Genomic DNA, 23,882 nt, shown 5'->3' on the forward strand with positions numbered 1-23,882 from the left:
GACGCGCAGGCTCAGCGGCCATGGCTCACGGGCCCAGCCGCTCCGCGGCATGTGGGATCTTCCCGGACCGGGGCACAAACCCGTGTCCCCTGCATCGGCAGGGGGACTCTCAACCACTGCGCCACCAGGGAAGCCCTGTCTGTATTTTTTGTGTGTGTGATGAGACTATGCAATTTTTTTCTTTTCACTTTCTATATTTTCCCAATTTTCTATAATATACATCTACTTATAGTTAACGAAAGTACTCAGATTAAATTACTTAGTATTTATAAGAGCTCATCCCAGTGAGGTATTAAATCAACAAGATATTCTTTCATGTGGTTTTTTTAGCATTTATATATACTTCGATCCTTTTTTTTGTTGTTGCGGTACGCGGGCTTCTCACTGCTGTGGCCTCTCCCGCTGCGGAGCACAGGCTCCGGACGCGCAGGCTCAGCGGCCATGGCTCACGGGCCCAGCCTCTCCGCTGCATGTGGGATCTTCCCAGACCGGGGCACGAACCCGTGTCCCCTGCATTGGCAGGTGGACTCTCAACCACTGCGCCACCAGGGAAGCCCTGTACTTCGATTCTTAACCAAACTAATCTTCTCTAAATTTCCACTACTCTGATATATATTACTGCAAAGTGAACTGCTCAGATTAGTTTGGTTAGTGACTAGCCAATAGGGGGGAAGTATTTGTGCTGAGAAACTTGGGTAGAGTTTGTGATAAGACCCCACTGTGGGGCAGCACGAGAACAGCACTCAGAGGCAGACTTCCTTTGCCATTTTTAGATCAGCTGCTGCTCTACATCAGGCTCTTGGTACTTAAAATGACTTGAGAAAGTCTACTTGTAGGCAAAGAACAGTGGACCAGGAGTCAGGAAGCCGGGATTTCATTTCTTCTTTGCTGCCGGCATTAGTGCTCTACAGTCACACCATTTGGTCATGCTACTTGTTACTTGGAATTCTGGAAAGAGTGCTTTTAAAGGAAGATAGACAGATAGATACACACACACTTAAAGAGCAGGGCTACAGTGATACTGGAGGCAGTGTCCATATTGTCTTTTATTCCTCTGTTCTTCATAAAATAATATTCAATAGCTACTTTATGTTTCTGCCCCAAAACATTCAAAACTATCTATTATTTTCTCTACTTGTCTTGGACAGTTTGCACTAATTTCTGACCTTATAAGATGGACCAGTTTATAGAAATTTTACATTTTGAAACTTTAAAAATACATACTGAATAATGAAACTAGCAAAATTCTCTCAGTTAATACTATTCTTATTAGTAAGATAGTATTTTAGGACAGTGTAATAATAAACATGTTTACAAACCCAACACCTCGGGTTCAGAACCTATTTAGAAAAAAAACACATTGATTACAATAAATCTGAAAGTTATTGTGACATTGAAAAGGCAAGTTGTTTCTATGTTTCTAAAAAGTGTGATAGTCAACCACCAAGAATCTTAGCACTAATATTCAAATTTCACATCATAAATGTTTAAAAAAACTACATTCTCAAATATTTTTTATTGTTAAATGTCAGCCATGACAAGGAATTAAGCTGTGGCTTACCTGGGCAAGACTGAAAATCATCATGAACCAAGGGGTGGAAGGGGGTGAAGGGCAACCCTCCTAATTTGTGCTATAGAGATGTTGGCATTCCTTAATCTCCTCAAATATGTTATTTCATGTGTTTAGTAGGTGAGAAAAGAATATGTCTTGTTTTTTTAATGCTTTAGTTTGATAAATTAGGAGTTTGGGATTAACACATACACACTACTGTATATTAAATAGGTAAATAACAAGGACCCACTGTATAGCACAGGAAACTATACTAAATATCTTGTAATAATCTATACTGGAAAAGAATCTGAAAAAGTGTGTGTGTGTGTAGCTAAATCACTTTGCTCTACAGCAGAAACTAGCAACATTGTAAATTAACTATACTTCAATGAAAAAAAAAAGTTTGAGACAAGGCAATTACCATGTTCCACTGTGAACCTTTTGAGATTTTAACATCTTCTTTTTTTTTTTTTTTTTTTTTTTTTTTGCGGTATGCGGGCCTCTCACTGTTGTGGCCTCTCCCGCTGCGGAGCACAGGCTCCGGACGCGCAGGCTCAGCGGCCATGGCTCACAGGCCCAGCCGCTCCGCGGCATGTGGGATCTTCCTGGACCGGGGCACGAACCCGTGTCCCCTGCATCGGCAGGGGGACTCTCAACCACTGCGCCAGCAGGGAAGCCCTAACATCTCCTTTTACTATTCTTACATTTACTTGTCAACAAATTTTACAGATCTGAGTTACACTAAGATATCTGAGGGCCCTGGTGAAGCAGAGGTCCTTATTCTCAAAGCATTATATATTTATAAATTTCTTATCAGATTAAGAGTATATGAAGTGAGGTAATGTTGAATTTGAATCTGTGGCTGACCTTGGTATTGATTTCTTACCTGGAATGTGTTTGATGAATCTTCTTGGGCCTAATCATCAGCTTCAACTATATTGATCCAGTAGCTATAACTATTCAGAGCACAGTGAGGGTTTTTTTGTTTTGTTTTGTTTTTTAACATCTTTATTGGAGTATAATTGCTTTACAATGGTGTGTTAGTTTCTGCTTTATAACAAAGTGAATCAGCTATACCTATACATATATCCCCATATCTTCTCCCTACAGTGAGGTTTTTAATAGACTTTTGCATAGCCAAAATTATGACAAAAACTTGGGGTCTTCCCTGGCAGTCCAGTGGTTAAGACTCCGTGCTCCCAATGCAGGGGGCATGGGTTCGATCCCCAGTTGGGGAACCAAGATCCCACATGCTGCACAGTGTGGCCAAAAAAAAAAAAAAAAAAATTTATGACAAAAACTCTTCACTCATAAAGGATATCCTTAGGCTGTCGTGTAGAAGCAAGCTTTTTTTTATGGTTTCCTAGTTTACTGCAAATGAAAAAGGAGATACAGCCAGAAACAGGAGATTGTCAAGAAGTGACAGATCACAGAGAAAAGACAAAGTGATACAAGAGCGTTCAAATCATAGAACTGTAATTGAGTTCTACTTAGTACTAAACAAATGTCTTCACATACTGCAGTAGCCTCTGGGGATTTTTCTGTAATGTACATAGCACAGCACAGTATAGATCTGAGAAAAGGTATGGTCACTATTTCCTCCCTGCTAAGAAGGCAGGAAAGGATATAAATATTTTTTAGAAAGATTGTCACTTAGGAGCATTGTGATAAAAATAAAACTGAATAGCTATGATGTCTTATTATATGTTCTAACAGGGAAAGATATGTCTCAGGTATTATGTGGAAAAGCAAATTATGAACAGCATGTAACATCCCATTTTTATTAAAAAGAAGAAAAAAAAGATTAGTAAACAGAAGAAATCTGAGTGACTCTTATGCAAACTGAATAGCAGTTAAGTCTGGATGGTGGGATTATATATGACTTTATTATTTCTAAAAATTAGAAATTATATTTCTGTTAATGTTTTTTAATTTATAAAAGTAAGCAGGTATGTCTTTCCTAATCAGAAGAAATAAAGGTAACAAAATAACCAGCTTAAGAAGGCAGAGAAGTATACATACATTTTAGAAAAATCTGGTGCTTGTTTAATGGGTAAGTGAATTTTAAACGTATGTGGAATGTCTCCTACCTAGACAATGCAGATAAATGATTTATCACTCTACAGGAATGTCAGGCACTCTACAACAATGGTAGGGTGTCGGTAGCCCTTTTTCTGAATGCTGATCAATTTTCCCCATCCATTGAAGTGAACTTACATACATACATATCACTGTTGGGTTTTTGACAAGATTTTTGTTTCTATGGCCCCATTCCCCAATTCTTTGAAATTGTATTTGCTTGTGGTATATTACGAGTGGGAGATTCAATAATTTTCTCTTACAAGCAAATTTATTTTTGTTTTAAGATTTTGATTTTAAACCTACTGGCTGATATTTGAAAGCATAACCATGCTCCTCAGTTCCAGTGTTTTGTTTGTAATTGGTCCAATTTATCTGATTCAGGTGCATTGTGGCCAGGTATGAAACCTGAAAGTGGTTTAACTCAGACTCCATCTCCAAGTCAACACAGTGTTCTTACCTGCACTACAGGGTTAACCACAAGCCAGCCAAGCCCAGCACACTATTCTTATCCCATTCAAGGTAAACAGGCATGGTTGTGTGTGTTTTGTTTTTTTAAAAAAATTATTATTGTTTTTTGTTTTTAATCTACCTGTATCTCCAAACATACTGGGTAATATAGGATATTTGCATTTGTGCATGCTTTTTGTGTTAGACAAACTAGAACCTAGGAGTGTGGTTCATAAGTAGTTTAAGCTTTTGTGAACTGCTTAATAGAATTGAAGACTCCTCTTTTGCACGTTGGTGTCCAGAAAACCTGTCTAATTTTGTTCTAGTCTGTTCTCAGTGGCATTTTGTCCTGTAAATGAGCAGAAGACTCCATGGGTTAGAGCTTTGCTGACTTCTTTTATGTGAAGTCCAAATAGAATGGAAAGTGAGATTGAGTGCTGCTTTGTGAGATGTGTGCTGCTTTTCTGCTGTGGTTTTTGTTATACCTCCACCCCCATTTACTACTTCTTGGTGAGCTTTTCTCGTTCAAAAAATTCAGTGTTGTTTCTATTTTGTGATGGAAAGCATAGCATTAAAGCTTGAACTCTAAACACCTCTGCCTTCCTGAGTTCTTCCTCTAAAAGGTTAGAATTATGACAGGACTATTTGGAATGAAGACAAAGAAACTCAAAAGGCACTGTGGAGTTAATTCCTTACCCTTCCAAGTCCAATGCAGGGAATTTATCGTTGCTCCAAATTGGGAATTAATGTCCATCTACTTGGCTTCTCATCTGCCTCCTTTCTCCTGATTTCTCCCAGCTTTTAAATATTATTCCTTATAAAACCAGTCCTAGGTGTTCTTTTTTGTGTGTGTGTGGTACGCGGGCCTCTCCCGTTGCGGAGCACAGGCTCTGGACGCGCAGGCTCAGCGGCCATGGCTCACTGGGCCCAGCCGCTCCGCGGCATGTGGGATCTTCCCAGACCGGGGCACAAACCCGTGTCCCCTGCATCAGCAGGCAGACTCTCAACCACTGCGCCAGCAGGGAAGCCCAGTCCTAGGTATTCTTAAAATATAAACTTTGATGATGAAAAACTGTTTTGATGTAGATTATATGAAACAAAATATTTTGATTTTCAGTATTAACTGTTTTCAATAAAATGACTGAGGACTACTTTTTCTTAGTCTGTTGGGAACAACTGGTTACTACATTCCTAAGACCTTGCTCTGAGCTACCTTTTTCTCTTATTGTTTATGGAGTCTCCTCTTAATTATTTTCCCTTCTTTTTATGTTTGTCCCCTCCCCCTTCTTTCTTTCTAAAATGGGAACAAACCAGGAGGAAAAAAACTCAAGAGCATGACTTTGTCTCCTCCTCTACTCCCTTTCATTTTTATAAAGTGTTCCTCTACTTTGGTAGGCTTTGGGGTCCAACTACAGGCAAATCTAGTAGCCAAGTTCCTCCTAAACTGATATATCTCTGATGACTACACCTAGGTCATGAAAGAAAAGCAAGGAGTTCTCTTCCTTTATATTAATAATCCTCTCCCAAGGTGTAGAACCACCACTCATCTGTACCTGTACCTTGAATTTGAGGAGCCTGATAGCTGTGCTTACTTCTCCCTCTTTGTAAAACAAGAGGAACCACCTTTTGGGGGTCTTTTAAGACCCATTGCTTTAAAAAAGTCACGAAGCTGTGCTTTCAACCTCATTTGCCACTATCCTAATTTCTTACCTTTTAGTACATTTTTTCCCTTTAGATCAATTAACCCAGTTTCCTCCATTGTGCTAATAATGATCACTGTTGGTATTTGTTAAGTGCATATTATGTGCTTAGCATTATTTTAGCAGAGATAGGTGTTACTCATGTAATCACAACACACCTATGAGGGAAGTACTGTCATTAATCTCATTTTACAGATTTGGCACATAAGACACACAGTAAATAAGTCAAGGATGTAAGCTGGGCAGCCTGACCCCAGCACACGGGTGTAATGTTTATGATTTTCAATGTAGAAGTCATGGTATCAATATCAACTCCCATAATTGAGAACCTATACTTGCAAGTATTTAAATTCATTTCCCTTCCCTTTTCTGGTTAACCTATTGGCCCATTATATTGCCATTAGAACTTTGGCAGAGGGTAGAAATTAAGGCAGAAATTAAGCATCAAGTTATCAATTTTTGCCATTTATTCTGAGAAAAAGTTGGTAGAAAGCAAGTGGTAACAATTGGCTAAAAGGAAATATGGGTATTACTGGCACATTTGAATCACCTGGATTCTCCTCTATCAGTATCACTCTCCTCACCCCCACTTTTCATTTCCTTTAGCACAGATAATTAATGTCAGCTCTCCAGAGCTTCATCTTCCCCCCTGTGTAACTACCCAGTCATTCCACTGAGTAAAAACAAGGAGCATTGTATTGATTTTTTTTTTAAAGTGGTCAAAACAGCAATGTCCCCTCATCCCCTCCAGAAGCTTTCAACAATTGACAGTAGCCCATCTTCCCAGGGCAAGTTAGGGAACTTACAGCAAATTCCACTTCTGGCTTGATCAGCTCTGACCAAAACCTTTTCTTTAGTTTATACTTCAATGCTCATGAAAACCCTTTGATTAAATAGATCTGGCTTCTTTATATCAACCTTTTCCTAGAGTGTCTGTGACTGTGTAGCCCAATCTCTGGTTATTTTCTTCAATTGAGATGATTTAAATAATTAAAATTCAAGTAGCAAAATTAATTTCAGAAATTTCAGAATTGATTTTAACCCAACCTTGAATTTCAGTGAATGTCTTTGGGCTCTGATAGTGTTGGTAACACACAAGAGTCTTTCGTTGACTAGGAGATTTGTTTTGTATTTTAATAGACTTTATTTTTTATTGTAGTTTTAGATTTGTAGAAAAATTGAGCATATGATACAGAGAGTTATATATCTCCCTACCCTGCACACAGTTTCCCCTATTATTAACATCTCACATTAGAATGGAACATTTGTTATGATTAATGAACCAATATTGGTACATTATTATTAATTAAATCCTAGGTTTATTTAGATTTCCTTAGTTTTTACCTGATGTCCTTTTTCTGTTCCAGGATCCCATCCAGGACACCACATTTCATTTGATTGTCATGGCTCCTTAGGATTCTCTTGACTGCAGTTTTTCACACTTTGCTTGTTTTTGATAACCTTGACATGCTATTCATGAATCCCACGAGTATTTATTGAGCTTTACCTATTGTAGGCCGGGTGCTTTGCTAGACGTTGGAGGTGATGAATAAGGTAGTAAGATTCTGCCTTCATGGAGCTTACAGACTAGGAGGGGAGGCAGAAAACAAACAAGTAAATAAATAGGTTTTGAAAAGTGCTCTGAGAGGAAAAAAGAATTGTTTGTTGTGACTGGGAAAACAAGAAAGGAATTAGTTCTAATAGAGGAGTCCAGAGAGAGTCTCTCTGGAAGTAGACATGCTGAGAAGGAATGATCATGCTGGAGGGCAAGAGGGACAGACCAGGGAGAACAACAATTCAGGCAGGGAGAGCAGCATTGCAAAGGTCCTTGAGTGAGAAAGAGTCTCTCTTGTTTTGAGTAACTCGAAAGCTGGGTGAGCATGGGTGGTAGAGAAACATTCATAAAATTAGAGAGGTGGGTAGAAACTAAATCTTGCACCAACTTCTATGTGCCATTAAGCCTTGGGTTTACCCTCCAGCTTTGGGGCAATGTCACTTAATTCAGCTGTGCCTCACAGTTCTATAACCACAGTCTTCTGATTAAAGCTATCTCTGTATCCTGACTGTTTCAGGTGGATCTCTAGTGGGGCATGGTTCTCAGAAGCTTTGTCTATGATTTCACAGCTCTGTTGCAAAACAGGAGTGGGAACTATCGGAAAACAGTTGGCCATGCCACTGGCATTTGGAGAGCTAATAGTCTTTAAAATACATGTATCAATAGGAGTTACCACTTGAGTTTTATTTTATCCTCTAAATTTATTTTTGTTGCATATTTTATTGCTGCTGCTTTTGTTTTTTAAATCTGCAGTTGAATTTGTTGTTGTTGAGACCTAGATGTATATTTATGTAGGATGATCATTGCTTTTTTTTTTTGAGGTGCCTGGCTTTTTAGTCATAGTTTTGCAGGGGGTACAGCATGTAGTGATTGTGTATATTTTAAAATGAGTTTAGCTTGGGTTCAATGCTGGTTACAAGATCCTAAATAAATACTATTTCTTTAATTATCATCTAACTTTTATCACTAGAATTTAAACGCCATGAGGGCAGGGACTTCGTCTTGTTCACTACTCTACTCCTCAGTGGCTGGAACTGTTTCTGGGCACATAGTAGACCCTGGTTTAATGAACAAATGAATGAATGAATAACACATGTTAGAAATGATTTGATTGAGTTGGAGAAAGAACTGTTAATTGAGCCCTGTAAACTTTCTAGGTTAGCAGACCAACATTTCCTGTAATAGAAGCCACTATTGCTGAGAGGAATTTGTGATTTTTAGTACTGTACTTGTTAAAAACTTGGTATCAGCAACTAGCTAATCAAGTCATTAAACTTCCTGTCAGGGATAATTAAGAGTATGTGGCCAGTTGTTTGTAAGGTCTACCTTTTTACCTCCAGCCCAATTCTGTAAGTGATCTGAAAATTGTTAAATTTATAAAACTACCTTGTCAGTCAGAGCAGCTTTTTCCCCATGTGTGCAGATATCAGATGTGAATGAGTTGTACCTGTAACCGTTTATAAATCATTAAGAAGGTAGAATAGAATTAAAGGTAAATGGGAGGAAAAGAGGAATATATGTTAGGATTAGGGCTAAAGAAAAATTGATCTAGAAATGGAGTTTGCTGGGAGAGATAAACTTAAGAGATTAAATACTTCATTTTCTTTCCCACATTAAATCACCTATGTTTAGCCAGCAGGCCTGCCTAGCATAATGTACTGGTAATAGAATCTGGAATGTACTCAAAATTCTTTTCCTACAAGAATAATTAAAAACTACTTGTAGAGTCATTTAGCTTACATACAATGATTTCTTAGGACTTCCCCCTTAGGGGAAAAAATATTGATGGGAAGAAAATATCATCTATAAATTATAAAATCTGTTTCATTTAGGTGTTGGGTTTAAGAAAGTAAACAAGAATCCTTTAGTTTACCTGGGGGAAGGAGTACTGTAGAAAAGAAAATCTCCCTGGATAGTGACGAAATCTGATCCCTAGCTCAGCCACCGACTCAGGAAAGAAAGAGCACTGGATGAAGAATTGGGAGATCACAGTTGTCATTTTGACTATCTACCTTTAACCCCATGACTGTGGACAAATTACTCTAACTCTTCTTTGTCCCAAGTTCTTCTGAAAGCTAGCAGTAGCTGTTCCTTATATCTAATTTACCTCAATCTCTTCTAGACTTTCTTCTAAGCAGAGTACCCTTGGTGAAAGGGATACAAATTCCCTATGATTTTGACCAGTCCTCTCAAGTTTCTGCTGCATTTGTTCACCTGCACTATTCTTTTTCTTTTTTTTTAAATTTATTTATTTATTTTTGGCTGCGTTGGGTCTTCGTTGCCGTGCGCGGGCTTTTCTCTAGTTTTGAGCGGGAACTACTCTTCGTTGCGGTGTGCGGGCTTCTCATTGCGGTGGCTTCTCTTGTTGCAGAGCACGGGCTCTAGGTGCACGGGCTTCAGTAGTTGTGGCTCACAGGCTCTAGAGCACATGCTCAGTAGTTGTGGCACACGGGCTTAGGTGCTCTGCGGCACGTGGGATCTTCCCGGACCAGGGCTCGAACCCGTGTCCCCCGCATTGGCAGGTGGATTCCTTAACCACTGTGCCACCAGGGAAGTCCCACCTGCACTATTCTTAATGGAGGTTTTCCTAATAACTTTCCCTCTAGAGGACTTTGTCGCCAATGGGATAGGTAGTCAGATAGTGTGGTTTACCTGATGGTGAGCCTTTATGGTGTGTGTGACTGCGGTAGAAACCATGTATAAGTATGCTTATGATGAGCAAAAGAGAGGAGTTCAAGAGCAGTACCTCACAATTTCACCTACATTGTCCACCTGGAAAACGTCACTGTGACAAATACTAGTCACTGAGGATTTTATTAAAACCCTGGTGGAATCTGTGATAGAAGGGTGTGAAAAAAACCCAAATTTCTTGTCGTGAGACAGGCAGCCTAAGTAGCTTATGAAGTAAATTTTTACCTGGCCAGAATAATATTGAATATTTTCCGAATTTTTCCAGGCTCATGGGTGAAATCATTAAATGCCAGAACATGGTGTTTGTTGAAGCAACTCCAAGCACTTTAGAATTTGGAAAACTCCATCAATTTCTCAGAGTAATTGTGTTGCACCAGGAAAGGCATAATTTGGGGCAAGTGACAGTAAATATCACAGTGTAGGACTTAACACGTGGATTTACCAGAGTTCTTGTTGTTTCTACTGGTGTCAGTAGGTCACACTGCAGGTGAGTTATTTTTCAGCTGCCAGAGAAGATGGACTGGAGTGATTTGGTTTAGGTTCTGATTTCACTGGTATCATTAGTATGAACCAGTGCATTGTGTTGTATCCTTCTAGGACTTTAGTAGGAATAATTGAAGACTCAAGTTGAAACAAAAATGTGTGAACTGTTTTATTTCTAATCAAGTCTAAATTAAGGTATGGCATGCAAAAGAGCAAAACCAGTATATATAGTATTTATTTCCTTTGCCAATGTTTTTTATCTCCTTATAGATCTGTTTACTTAGGACAGAATATATTTTGAGTTTCATTTAGGCGTTTACATAATATCTTTTAACACTTTCAATCTTATAGCTTCAAGCACAAATGCCAGCCTGATATCCACTTCATCTACTATTGCCAATATTCCAGCAGCAGCAGTGTCCAGCATCTCAAACCAGGTACGGTGCTGCTTTTGTTCCTCCTGTTGATATGGTTCATCTAGCTAGCTCTTCCTTTCTTCTTTGCATTATCAGTTTGCCAATCTAAGGAACAACCAGTATGGACTGTGGAGAGACCTTTTTCTGGATGCCCTCAGGACTGAAACCTTGGATGGTTTCTCAGGCTACTACCCAGTTTCTCTCATTCCATTGCCAAGACTATGAATGATATGATTATATCTGCTCCTTTATCTACTGTGTGTGTGTCTGTCTCTTACCCTGCTGCTACAAGAATGTAAGCTCCGTGGGGATAGGGATTTATTTTTCTATTTTGTTTAGTTATTTGTTCTGAGAGTTCAGAAAAATGCCTAGTACTCACATTGAAGGCACATAATAAATGTTTGTGGAAATATTACTTTGACTTTTTTTTACTTAGCCACTCATTTCTTTGTGAATTAGTCTGGTCTTGATCACTATTTTACTAACTCTGTATGTTTAGATCACTTGTAACATCTTCAGTGTTTTAGGGTTTTTTTGGTTTTGTTGTTCTGTTTTTATTTGTTGTTTTCTCTGCAGCAATTAGTATTATCAACCACTGCCTCCATGGATCTTTTTTTGTGGCTGCAGTTAACATTGCTATTCTGGTTCACTTTTTATGTTTTGACTGTTTTTGCATTTGTTCATTCTTTTAGTCCACAGGTATTTATTGAGTTCCTGCTGTGTACCTGGAATTCTTCAGGGTAACATCTCTCTCCCTTTGCATATCCTGTCTTCTGTCATGGACAGTCTCTATTTAGTTTTCCACATGCTTATTATTTCATCACCAGGAATGTTTAACCACATTCACAATGTCCATTTACTTCTTCCAAAATGAAGATTCTAGTCCTGACCTCATGATATCTACAGGCTTCCTGCTGATTGATGGGCTTTTTTTTTTTAATATCCTGTTATTTCCCTAAGTTGACCATATCTAAAACCAGCCTTTCATTCCACCCTTTCTTCCGTTTCCCTGTCCTCCAAAAGTAATACCACTTTTTCCTACGGCTTCTCAATTCTTGTCAGTTACACTATTTTTTAATATACCTAGGCCTAAAACCAGACCAGTCATCTTCGATTTTTTTTTTCCTTACCCAGCCCTAATCCAGCCATTTCTGGAATTCTTTCCTGCTTTTTCTTTTTCTTTTTTGGCTGCATCACATGGCATATAGAATCTTAGTTCCCTGACCAGGGATCTAACCTGTGCCCCCTACAGTGGAAGCGTGGAGTCTTAACCACTGGACTGCCAGGGAAATCCCTGCTTTTTCATTTTTGCTGTCATTTCCCATGGTTTAGCTTTTTCCTCTTTAATCTTGAGTTAACTATTCATCTCATCTTTAATTTTTCACCGTGCCTGTACATTTTCTAAAACACTGATTAATTTTCTTTAAGTGCCACATTTTATCCTGTCACTCACCTGCTCAGAATCTTTTCATATTTTTGTTTATTTGAATTTGATGATCCCCATTTTCTGCTCCCACACAAACTATGCACCACTGCGTAAAGAATCCAATCCAATCCTTAACCAGTCATTCAGGCCTACAGAGATCCTTTGTTTCATCCAGACTCAACATCTCTGGCCGCTTAATAAAACCTTTCCAGGGCCTGTTCCTTTTCCTATCCCCTGTGCTTCTTTGTCTCAGAAAGTTCTCTGTCACAGTCTGCAGTGATAGTTGTCTTCCTCTGTATTTTACTCATTTGACATACAGTTTATTGCTAATTTGTTGGAAATGGGTTTTGGTCTTCTATCCTGCTAGATTTTTAACTCCCATGTACCAACACATACACACACACACTCACACTGTGAATTATATTTGGCTTATGGTAGATGCTCAGTGTTCTTTATAAATAATTGGTCTGATCAGCTAGCTTTTTCCTGCTTGTCACCAATATCAGTTATCAGTGGAATTTTTTTAAGGTGTGTATTTGAGCTGTGCATCATACCCATTTTTTACAGCTTTTTTAAGGTGTAATTGACATACAGTAAATTACACAGATATAAATTGTATGATTTGATAAGTTTTGTCATGTATGTGCCTGTGAAACTACCAAAGGTTCCCTTCAAATATTTTAAAGAAACTTTATTTTTAAAGAAAGCTTGATTATTTAAAAAAAGAGAGGGGACTGCCCTGGTGATCCAGTGGTTAAGACTCCATGCTCCCAATGCAGGGGCCCCAGGTTCGATTCCTGGTCAGGGAACTAGATCCTGCATGCTGCAACTAAAGATCCCGCATGCCACAACTAAGACCCTGAACAGCCAAATAAATAAATATTTTTAAAGAGAGAGAGAGAGAGAGATACTCAGTTTTTAAACTGGGAAACTTTAATGTAGGATATTCACTTTTTTGTTTAAGCTCATCTGTCCTTAAAAGCACTATCATCTAGTGCAGTGTTTTATAAACTTCTTAAGGAGTAGACTCTTTCCTTCAAAAATTCTATGCAGAAATTCTGTACATAAAGTAGAAGAAAAAAAGGCTGGTATAGTAGAAAAGGGACATTGTGTGTACAGTGCATGGGACACTTTGCTCTCAGCCTTAACCTCATCCCAAAGACAGTCCCTGAGGCGTGTCCTCTTGACTCTTAGGTTTCCACAGAATGCATTTTGAAAATCATTGGTTTCGGTGGAAGACTATATAGGTTAGGTAAATAAGAAGTCGGGTTAATGTTTTAGGGAAATAATTATGAAAAAGAGGGACATGAAAGTCTCTTGTGTTGAAATTAATGTTATGCTCTGGCTAAGTGGCTTATTTTCCTCCCTTATTCCCTTTGACCTACAGGACTATCCCACCTATACTATCCTTGGTCAAAGTCAGTACCAGGCTTGCTACCCCAGCTCCAGCTTTGGAGTCACAGGCCAGACTAACAGTGATGCTGAGAGTACCACTTTAGCAGCAGCCACATACCAGACGGAGAAGCCTAGTGTCATGGTACCTGCTCCTGCAGCACAGAGACTTTCCTCTGGTAAGCTCTACATTTGGCTTAAGGGCATTTCATCCAACAGGTGACGATGAAGATTACTTTGTTCTGGTCTAAGTCACTGTTACCATGCTATTGGCCTTCCTTCTCAGGTGAGGAGTATTTAAACACTGTAACCAGACAACGATGAGTCGTTGGCAGACTGAATATAATACCTGATGCTGTGAACAGAAAAGTACCAAGAATGAAAAGACTTTGTTTATGACTCCCACTCCACTCTCCCTGTAGCTATAATATGCTTGTCACAGAGAACTTCAGAATCTTAGCACATTTTATAAAAGCTGGAGGACTCCAGTTTTAGTCTGTGCATAACTGACTTCTGGTTAGGCCTCAGAACAGTAGTTCTTAACTTTTTCTGCGTCATGGATCCCTTTAAGATTCTGAAGAAAGGTATGGTTCTTTTTGCCCAAAGAAATACATAAAATTTAACCTACAAATGTAAACCTGTAGCTTTGAAATGGATCAATGAATTATGATGTCCAGATTAAAAAATCCTGACATAGGGCTTCCCTGGTGGCGCAGTGGTTGAGAATCTGCCTGCTAATGCAGCAGACACGGGTTTGAGCCCTGGTCTGGGAGGATCCCACGTGCCGCGGAGCAACTAGGCCCGTGAGCCACAACTACTGAGCCTGTGCGTCTGGAGCCTGTGCTCCTCAACAAGAGAGGCCGCGATAGTGAGAGGCCCACGCACCACGATGAAGAGTAGCCCCCACTTGCCACAACTAGAGAAAGCCCTCGCACAGAAACGAAGACCCAGCACAGCAAAAATAAATTAATTAATTAATAAAAAACCAAAGGACTAGTGTTTAAAAAAAAAAAATCCTGACATAAAGACTTTATGCACACATTCAGTAAACATATGCACATACTTTTTATCCCTATTTTTCATGAAAATTTGGTGGTTCGCTGTCACATCATGTAACTTGAGGAAGGACTGTTTATCGTTAACACTGATGCGTTTTTAAAAAGTGGTCTACATCAACTAATGCAGTTTTCTGTGCATCTTGCCTCTACTGGTCTTCTAGATAAAGACATACAAATGGTTGCTGCTTCGAACGTACATAACTCTGAAATCATTACATGTGTTGATGCCTTAGTTTTGAATTCATTTCTCTAAATATCTTTGTTCTTCATAACAATTTTAACTTTTTAATAATGGAGAGTTTCAAACAGTGGCAGTTGTTGTCAGAATGGTATAATGAACCCTTATATTCTGTCATCCAACTTCAGCAATTAACAACTCATAGGCAATCTTGTTTCAACTATACTTCATCCAATTCCCTCCTCAAATGCCAGGTATCATATTTATTTATAATGCTTGGTAACATAACCACAATGCCATTATCCCATCTTAAATATTCAACAATAATTCCTTAATAACATAAAATACCAAAGGGTAATCATATTTCTAGTTTTCTTATAAATGTTAGGAGTTTTGTTTTTCTTTTTACAGTTTGTTTAAAATAAGATCCAAGTAAGGTCCATACATTGTGATTGGTGGATATTTTGTTTTAACCTATAAATTCCCCTATCTCTTTTTATTTCTGATTGTAATTTATTTGTTGAAGAAACAATCAATAGATTGTTTGTCCCATACCATTTCTCAGTCTAAATTTCGCCAATTATAACCTTAGAGGGTAGCTTACCACAGCCCACTGCCTTCTGTATTTTATTTAAAGTGGTAAATGGATCTAGAGCAGTGGTTTTTCAGCTAGAGGTGGTTCTGTGCCCCCTGCCTCCACCCCCATGCCCCCACACCCAGGGATATTTGGCAATGTATGGACCCATTTTTGGTTGTCACACTGGGAAGGGGCTGCTACTGGCATATAGTGGGTAGAGGCCAAGAATGCTGCTTAACCAAACATCCTACAATGCATAGGACATCCCTTCACAACAAAAATTATCTGGTCCAAAAAGGTCAATTGTGCCAAGTTGAGAAACCCTGATCTAGAAGCTTGATCAGGTTCAGGTTTAATTTTTTTTTTTGGCAAAATGACTTATAGATGTGTTCTTCCATTGGGAGGAAGGCATATAAATTCTAGTTATAACTCTCTTCATGATGTTTGGTCTACATTTCCAAATTGCTTAAGTAAAGTTTGGTATTCCAGCCTTTATCCCTGCAACATGATTCTTAAGGGCAGAGAACCTGCTGACCATTCTGCTCTGGTTCTTATAGCCTGTGACTACACTGGCAATACCGGTGTCTCACTTTTCCTTTCCAGGAGACCCTTCTACAAGCCCATCTTTGACCCAGACTACACCAAGTAAAGATGCTGATGACCAATCCAGGAAAAACATGACTGGCAAGAACCGGGGCAAGAGGAAAGCTGATGCCAGCTCTTCCCAGGACAGTGAATTAGAAGTATGGGAAGAAACTCATTTGAGTTGCAACCTTTTTTTTTTCTCATTTCTTAAATTTATCAAATACATATCTGAAACTCATGAGATTATGTGGTTCTGTGTTGTATACCCTATAATTCCTGAGCAAGAGAAAATGAATTGGCCAAGTGAAAAGAGAAATGTAAAAACACATTACTCTATGCCCATATCTTACCATATCACTTTCAGATCCTTTTCACCAAGAGCACTGAAAAAGCTTTTTTGAATTTAGGTAGCCAGGTCACTTTTTAAGGGAAAGAACAAACTGTTTTCTGTATTCCAGAGGAGAACAGAAAGAATAATGCATCATATTGAGAAAGCAGAGGGTGTCACAGTAATATACTGTTCTCCATTTAAAAATCTCAAAGTAAAATGAGAGAACTAAAGTGCTTTAGGCCAAGTTTCTGTGAAACATGCAACCAGATCTGGTAACTTATTAATGAGATTGGCTCTCACTTATTCTGTAGTTTAAACACTATAGGAATTTATTATGGGCATACATTTGACTTCATTATTAAAAGACTAGAAAGTCATACAAATTCTAATAATAATGGAGTTTTGATATTAATCCTTTTGTTTTCTTTCTTCAATTTTTCTATAATGTGATCATTTAATAAGAGGGAAAAGCCATATTTAAAAATGAGTCCATTGAGAGGTGTTCAGAAGACATAGGTAAATTGAGGCTATGTTTGAAACCTCTCTTCCCTTTTGTTACTGGGGGCAGCGGGGAGGGCAGGAGGAGAAAGAAAGAAAATCTAAAGACCTGATATATTTCTTGGAAAAAACGGAGAACTCACTCATTTTTTAAATTGTGGTAAGGTATATATAATATAAAATTTACCATTTTTTAAGTGTGCAATTTTAAGTACATTCACAGTGTTGTTTGTTACTGCTATCTGTTTCCAGAAGTTTTTCATGATCCAAACAAAAACTCTGCACCCATTAAGCAATGATTCCCTATTCTCCCCTCCTATTAGTCCCTGGTAACCTCTGTTCTACTTTCTGTCGCTATAAATTTGCCTATTCTAGATAGTTCATATAAATGGAATCATACAAAATCTATCCTTTTGTGTCAGGCTTACTTCACTTAACATAATGTTTTCAAGGTTCATCCATGCTGTAGCATATATCAGAACTTCATTCCTTTTTATGGCTGAATAATTCCATTGTGTATATATAGCACATTTTGTTTATCCATTTTCATCTGTGAAGAACGCTTGGGGTTTTTTCACCTTTGAGCTATTGTGAATAATGCTGCTATAACACTGCTGTACAGGTATCTCTTTGAGTCCCTCTTTTCAATTATTTGAAAAAGTATAAACCTAGGAGTAGAATTGCGGGATCATATGGTAGTTCTATGTTCAGCTTTTTGAGGAGCCACCAAAATGTTTTCCAGATGACTACACCATTTTACATTCCTACCAGCAATGTACCAGGGTTCCAGTTATTTCCCATTTTTTGCATAATCCATCCTAATGGGTGTGAAGTGGTGTCTCATTGTGGTTTTGATTTGCATTTCCTTAATGATGAATAATGTTGAATATCTTTTCATATGTGTATTGGCCATTTGTCTGTTTTATTTGAAGTAATGTCCAAATCCTTTGCCCATTTTTAAATTGGGTTGTTTGTTTTTTTGTTGTTGAATGTTAGGAATTCTTTATATTCTAGATATTAATCCCTTATCAGATATATGACGTGCAGGTATTTTCTGCAGATTGTCTTTTCACTCTTGATAGTATCCTTTGATGCTTAAAAGTTTTAAATTGTGATAAAGTTCTATTTTTCTTTTATTGCTTGTGCTTTTGGTATTATATTTAAGGAAACAAGATTATGAAGATTTTCAACTGTGTTTTCTTCTAAGCATTTTATTGTTTTGGCTCTTAAATTTAGGTCTTTGATCCATATTGAGTTAATTTTTGTACATAGTGTGAAGCAGGGATCTAATTTCATTCTTTTGCACATGGATATTCAGTTTTCCCAGGACCTTGTTTTGGAAACAGTTTCCTTTCCCCATTGAATGGTCTTGGTATCCTTGGCAAAAAAAAAAAAAAAATCAATTGAGCCTATATGTGTGTGTATATATGTGTATGTGTGTGTGTGTATATATATATATATATATATATATATATATATATATATATATATATAAGCATTTATTTCTGGGCTCTCTCATCTATTCCATTGGTCTGTATATCTATCCTTATGCGAGTACCACACTGTTTTGATTACTCTGGCTTTGTAGTAAGTTTTGAAATCAGGAAGTGTGAGTCTTCCAACTTTGTTCTTTTTCAAGATTATTTTGGCTCTTCAGGGTCCCTTGAGATTTCATACAAATTTTAGGCTTAGTTTTTCTGTTTCCTTAAAAAACACTGTTGGGATTTTGATAGGGATTGCATTGTATTTGTAGATCACATTGGGTAGTATTGTCATCTTAACAATATTGTCTTATATTCATGAACATGGAATGTCTTTACATTTATTTAGGCGTGTCCTCTTTGATTTCCTTCAGTGATGTTTTATAGTTTTCAGTGTACAAGTCCTGAACTGTTAGTTAAATTCATTCCTAAATATTTTATTATTTTTGATGCTCTTGTGTTTTAAATTCCTCTTAGAATTATTCATTGCAAGCTTATAGAAATACAGCTGATTTCTGAATTCATTTATTAGCTCTCAACAATTTTTTGTGGATTCTTAAGGGTTTTCTATGTATAAGATCATGTCATCTGTGAACAGAGGTAATTTTACTTCTTCCTTTCCAGTTTGGGTACCTTTTTTCCCCTTTCCTTGCCAGTTTATTCTGGCTAGAATTTCCAGTACCATTTGAATAGAAGTGGTGAAAACAGGCATACTTCTCTTATTCCTAATCTCAGGGGTAACGCTTTCAATTTTCCGCCATTGAGTATGATATTAGCTGTAGGTTTTTCATATACGTCCTTTATCATGGTGAGGAAGTTGCTAGTTTATTGAGTGTTTTTATCATGAAAGTGTGTTGAATTTTGTCAAATGCTTTTTCTGCATCAATTGAGATGACCATGTGGGTTTTTTCCTCTATTCTGTTAATGCAGTATATTATATTGATTTTTCTGTGTTGAACCATTCTTGCATTCTGGGAACAAATCCCACTTGGTCATGATTTATAATTCTTTAAATATGCTGCTGAATATTGTTTACCACTATTTTGTTGAGGTTTTTGCATCACTGTTCATAGGAGAATTGGTCTGCAGTTTTCTTGCAGTGTCTTTGTCTTCAGTATCAGGGTAATGCTGGCTTCATAGAGTGAGTTAGGAAGTGTTCCCTCCTCTTCAATTTTTTTGGAAGATCTTAAGGATTGGTGTTAATTCTTCTTTAAGTGTTTGGTAGAATTCAGCAGTGAAGCCATCTGGTCCTGGGCTTTTCTTTCTTGGGATGTTTTTTATTATTGATTCAACCTCCTCCAGTTAAAGATCTGTTCAGATTTTCTGTTTCTTTTTGAGTCAGTTTTGGCACATTGTGAATTTCTAGGAATTTGTTCATTTCATCTAGATTATTTGTTGGTGTATAACTCTTCATAGTATTTTCTTATAATCCTTTTTATTTCTGTAAAATTGGTAATAATGTCCCACTTTTATTTCTGATTTTAGTAATTTATGTCTTCTCTCTTTTTTCTTAGCCAGTCTACCTAAAAGTTGTCAATTTCGTAGATCTCTTCAAAGAACCGACTTTTGGTTTTGTTGATTTTCTCTATTTTTTTCCTACCCTCTGCTTTATCTATCTCTTCTAACCTTTATTATTTCCTTCCTTCTACTGGCATTTTCTGGCAACTTAAATTGTGCAGTTTGGTTTTTGATTGAGATCTTCTTTTTTAAGGTACGCGTTTGGAGCTATAAATTTCCTTCTTAGCATTGTTTTCACAGCATCCCATAAATTTCGGTATGTTGTTTTTGGTTTTCATTCATCTCAAGGTATTTTCTAATTTCACTTATTTCTTTTTTATCCATTGGTTGCTTAAGATTATTGTTTAATTTTCACAGATGTGTGAATTTTCCAGTTTCCCTTCTGTTATTGATTTCTTGTCTCATTCCATTACGATTAAAAAAGATGCTCACTCATTTTTTAAAATATTTTCCTCACTCAGCGGGTATTTCTGTGGGACTTAGATGAAACCATCATCATCTTCCACTCCCTTCTTACTGGATCCTATGCCCAGAAGTATGGAAAGGTAATTTGAGTCTTTCTTCCTTTGTTGTAACTGTCCCTCTCCTGACTATGTGTGCAGGTAACCAAAATCACTGTCTCTGTTATCTCCATCTTACCCTGTTGACCTTTCACCTTTCACATAAAGCTTCACCCAGTGGCTTATACCAGGCAGACTACATGGTCAGGCAGAGCTGATGATAAAGGTAGAGACTAGACCTGGGACCAGTACTGAAAGCTGAAGTTGTTGGAGAGCAGTATTTTGCAAAGACTAAGTATGGGACTGAGGCTCAAAATGGAGTGGAGTCTCAGGATTATCTACTCCAAAGACTAGTCTGTTATCCCTGTGTCACATATAACAGCCTAAACTGAGCATTCCATTTAGCTGAGAATATACCAGATCTGTACATTTAAAATATAAAATATCTTTCTAAAATAGATTATATACCCTCTTAGGAACTTCCCTGGTGGTCCAGTGGGTAAGACTCCATGCTCCCAATGCAGGGGGCCCGGGTTCAATCCCTGGTTGGGGAACTAGATCCTACATGCCTGCCACAACTCAAGAGTCTGCATGCCGCAACTGAAGAGTCCGCATGCCACAACTGAAGAGTCCGCATGCTGCAACTAAGAAGCCCTCATGCCACAACTAAGACCCGGCACAGTCTAAATTAATCTTTAAAAAAACCTTAAAATAAAATAAAATAGATTATATACCTTCTTAAATGAAATATACCAAGCAGAATTTAACTTTAGTCATCAGTATTAACATCAGTTTTGATAGAGGGATGAGCTGTTTTTGAGGTAGTGGCTGTATATTTCTGTACTAAATTACCTCCAGGCTCCTATTTTTTAGTTTCTATGAATACATTTTATAAAAATATCAGCCTCCTTTGCTTTCCTACTTTTACTGCTCCTAATTATTTCTTATTGTCACCAATGTTTCTGTTAGAAGTACTTTCCCATAGGCTTTTAGTATCTAGACTGGCAAGCTGACATAAGCTCATATACTATATAACAAGTCTGGTAATGAGAATATATAAAATAAGAGCATACTGCCTCTAAGGGAAGGTCTGATAGTTCATTTTAAAGCTACGTGCATTGGTTTTCCTGCAAATATTTCTTTACTGATTTCCTCGTTGTTGAGATTGTCAGATTACTGACTTCTGGTGTTGTAGTGTGTGTGTGAGGTTGGGCGGGGGGACGATAATGGGTGTTATAAGAGCAATATTTCAGTGACAGTTAGAATTTCTCCTGAAACAGAATTTCTCCGAAAATTAAGTGTTTTTTTTTTTTTTTAAGTGGGTTAAGTTTTCTAGAAACTAAAGTCCTAAAGTCCTGAAATGTTTAACTTTGCACAATCCCAGATTCTTATAACTGTGAATGAAATTGCATCAGTAATAGTAAGAAGCACTGTTGTGGGCCAGTGTTGTTTTGGCCTTGACCCAAACTATTTTGAATCATTTAAAGATAAGAACCAATGCTGTGAGTGCCAAGTCAAGCAAATTATTCTCTTATTGTCTTTCAGGACCCAACAGTAGTGATTGGCTCAGGTTTAACAATGGAAGAAATGATTTTTGAAGTGGCTGACACACATCTATTTTTCAATGACCTAGAGGTAAGCATTTTAAATTGTTTCTGCACTTCAGTGAAACACTTTGTTCACTATTTATTGAGCCTGTGCTTTTTGTATTTAGAGGAAATGTGGTTAGACAGGGTAGGTATGGAGAGGCCAGCTCGGCACTTGGGTGCACATAGTCTTGAAGAAATAGTGCCTTGGTTAGGTCACCACAGTCTTAGTTCTGGGCTTCAGTTTTATTGGCTCAAAACCTTGATTTTTGTTAGCCTATTTGGAAGTGATCTATCTCTAGGGGCAGTGCCACCCCATCAGGCAAAACACTGATATATAAACCAACGTTCCAATTTATTCAGCTATACTAAATAACATATAGAAGGTGGCTTTGATTATTTGTACTCTTGAATGTTTTTCAGTTTTACCTTCTTAAAAGATAGCCTCTTGATTTGTCAGATCTGTAGATGGCTGCTCTAACTCATTGTATTTTATACGTGCTTATTGTCCATATATAGGTTAGCCTTGGTGTCAGATCATTTTATAGTTAGGTGGAGGGAAACCAGGAAACACTGAGAGCTTCTTGGTTAATTTTTTTGGTTTTGACATTTGAGTTCATCTTTGAGGTGAACATCGTGTAGTGGAAAGAGCACAGGACTGGGAATCAGTAGACCAGACTGCGAGTACCAAGTTAGGAAAGTTATCTCCCCATTCTGGGCCTCAGTTAAGCAGTTACCGTACACAACAAACTAGTAACAGTTGTTCTATCTCAGGATGGGAATGTGTTGCTGGAACACAGAGGTGGGAAGGAGCAGACTTGTCACTTAATGTCCTTTTGAATTTTGAACTGTGTACTACATATATTACCTAGTGTTTTAAATAGTGAAAATTTTAAAGTAAAATGAACATGAAGTAATCCTCTTTCTTATAAAATACAGTCTAGTTCTACTCAACAGACAATTCTCCAACAAATTAAATTAATAGGGCTCTAAACTCCAATACTTTTGTATAAGCTCCACAGTGCTTTAATCTTCCCTCAACTTCACATGTTGATAAGTTGGGACATTATAGTTTTATTCAGCAAACATTTATTGAAAACCTACTATGTGCCAGTAATTGTTGCCAAATTGTATTTGTAATGATTTTCTAGACATAGTCCTCACTCAGGACTGAAAGTTCTGTGAAGAATTTGACCTGAATGTGTTCCTGCCCCCCAGGTCAGTGGTTCTCAACTTCAGGGGGCATAAGAATCACCTGGGGAGCTTGTTAAAAATGAAGATTCTAGGACTTCACTCACAGAAATTCTGTTCAAAAATATGCATTTTTAAAAATCTTCCCCAGAGGATTCTGATGCAGGTGGACATCACGGCACCACCCTAGGTGGTGTCAGAGGAATGAATCTGTCAGTTAGGCAGTGGGTGGCGTTTTATGTCCGTAGTAGTGTGGGCTTAAAGGAAAGAACCTTGGATTCAGATTAGAAGACCCAGGCTCCTTCTAGTTTCTTTCTGCCACTCACTAGTTTTATGATCTTGGGCAAATTGTTTTACCTCACTTTTAGAATATGAGGAGATTGACTTAGATGACCTCTTCTAATTCCTAAGTTTGAATTTACAAATTTCTGTTTCAGTCATTCTCAGTTTTGATACGACACGCACTCTACCAGCATCTGTTTCATCTGCAAAAATGTATTGAGTACATGCTATATAAGGGCACTGGACTAGACTAGAGGGGTACAAAGGAGATGTAAGGCATGGTCGTGCCGTAAGGGACCTACAATGTAATAGGACTTACAGTCTAGTGTAGGACATAGGCACACCTGACAGTG

The 23,882-nt window shown here is 37.8% G+C and overlaps 1 protein-coding gene across 10 annotated transcripts in view; it reads left to right on the top strand.

Moving 5' to 3' along the window:
- Positions 1-23,882, top strand: part of EYA3 (EYA transcriptional coactivator and phosphatase 3) — a 104,812-nt gene that overhangs the window by 62,034 nt on the left and 18,896 nt on the right. For 8 of the 10 annotated variants that reach the window (XM_082677397.1, XM_082677404.1, XM_082677400.1 and 5 more), the window contains 6 exons: positions 4,016-4,153; positions 10,862-10,947; positions 13,740-13,923; positions 16,161-16,300; positions 20,432-20,515; positions 22,016-22,105. In XM_082677397.1, the coding sequence (XP_082533523.1) occupies positions 4,016-4,153; positions 10,862-10,947; positions 13,740-13,923; positions 16,161-16,300; positions 20,432-20,515; positions 22,016-22,105 (722 nt within the window). The remainder of the gene's footprint in view (positions 1-4,015; positions 4,154-10,861; positions 10,948-13,739; positions 13,924-16,160; positions 16,301-20,431; positions 20,516-22,015; positions 22,106-23,882) is intronic. The other 2 variants (XM_082677405.1, XM_082677406.1) reach the window with 2 other exon arrangements.

This window comes from Grampus griseus (assembly GCF_964374135.1).
Source record: "Grampus griseus genome assembly, chromosome: 1".
Taxonomy (NCBI): Eukaryota; Metazoa; Chordata; class Mammalia; order Artiodactyla; family Delphinidae; genus Grampus; species Grampus griseus.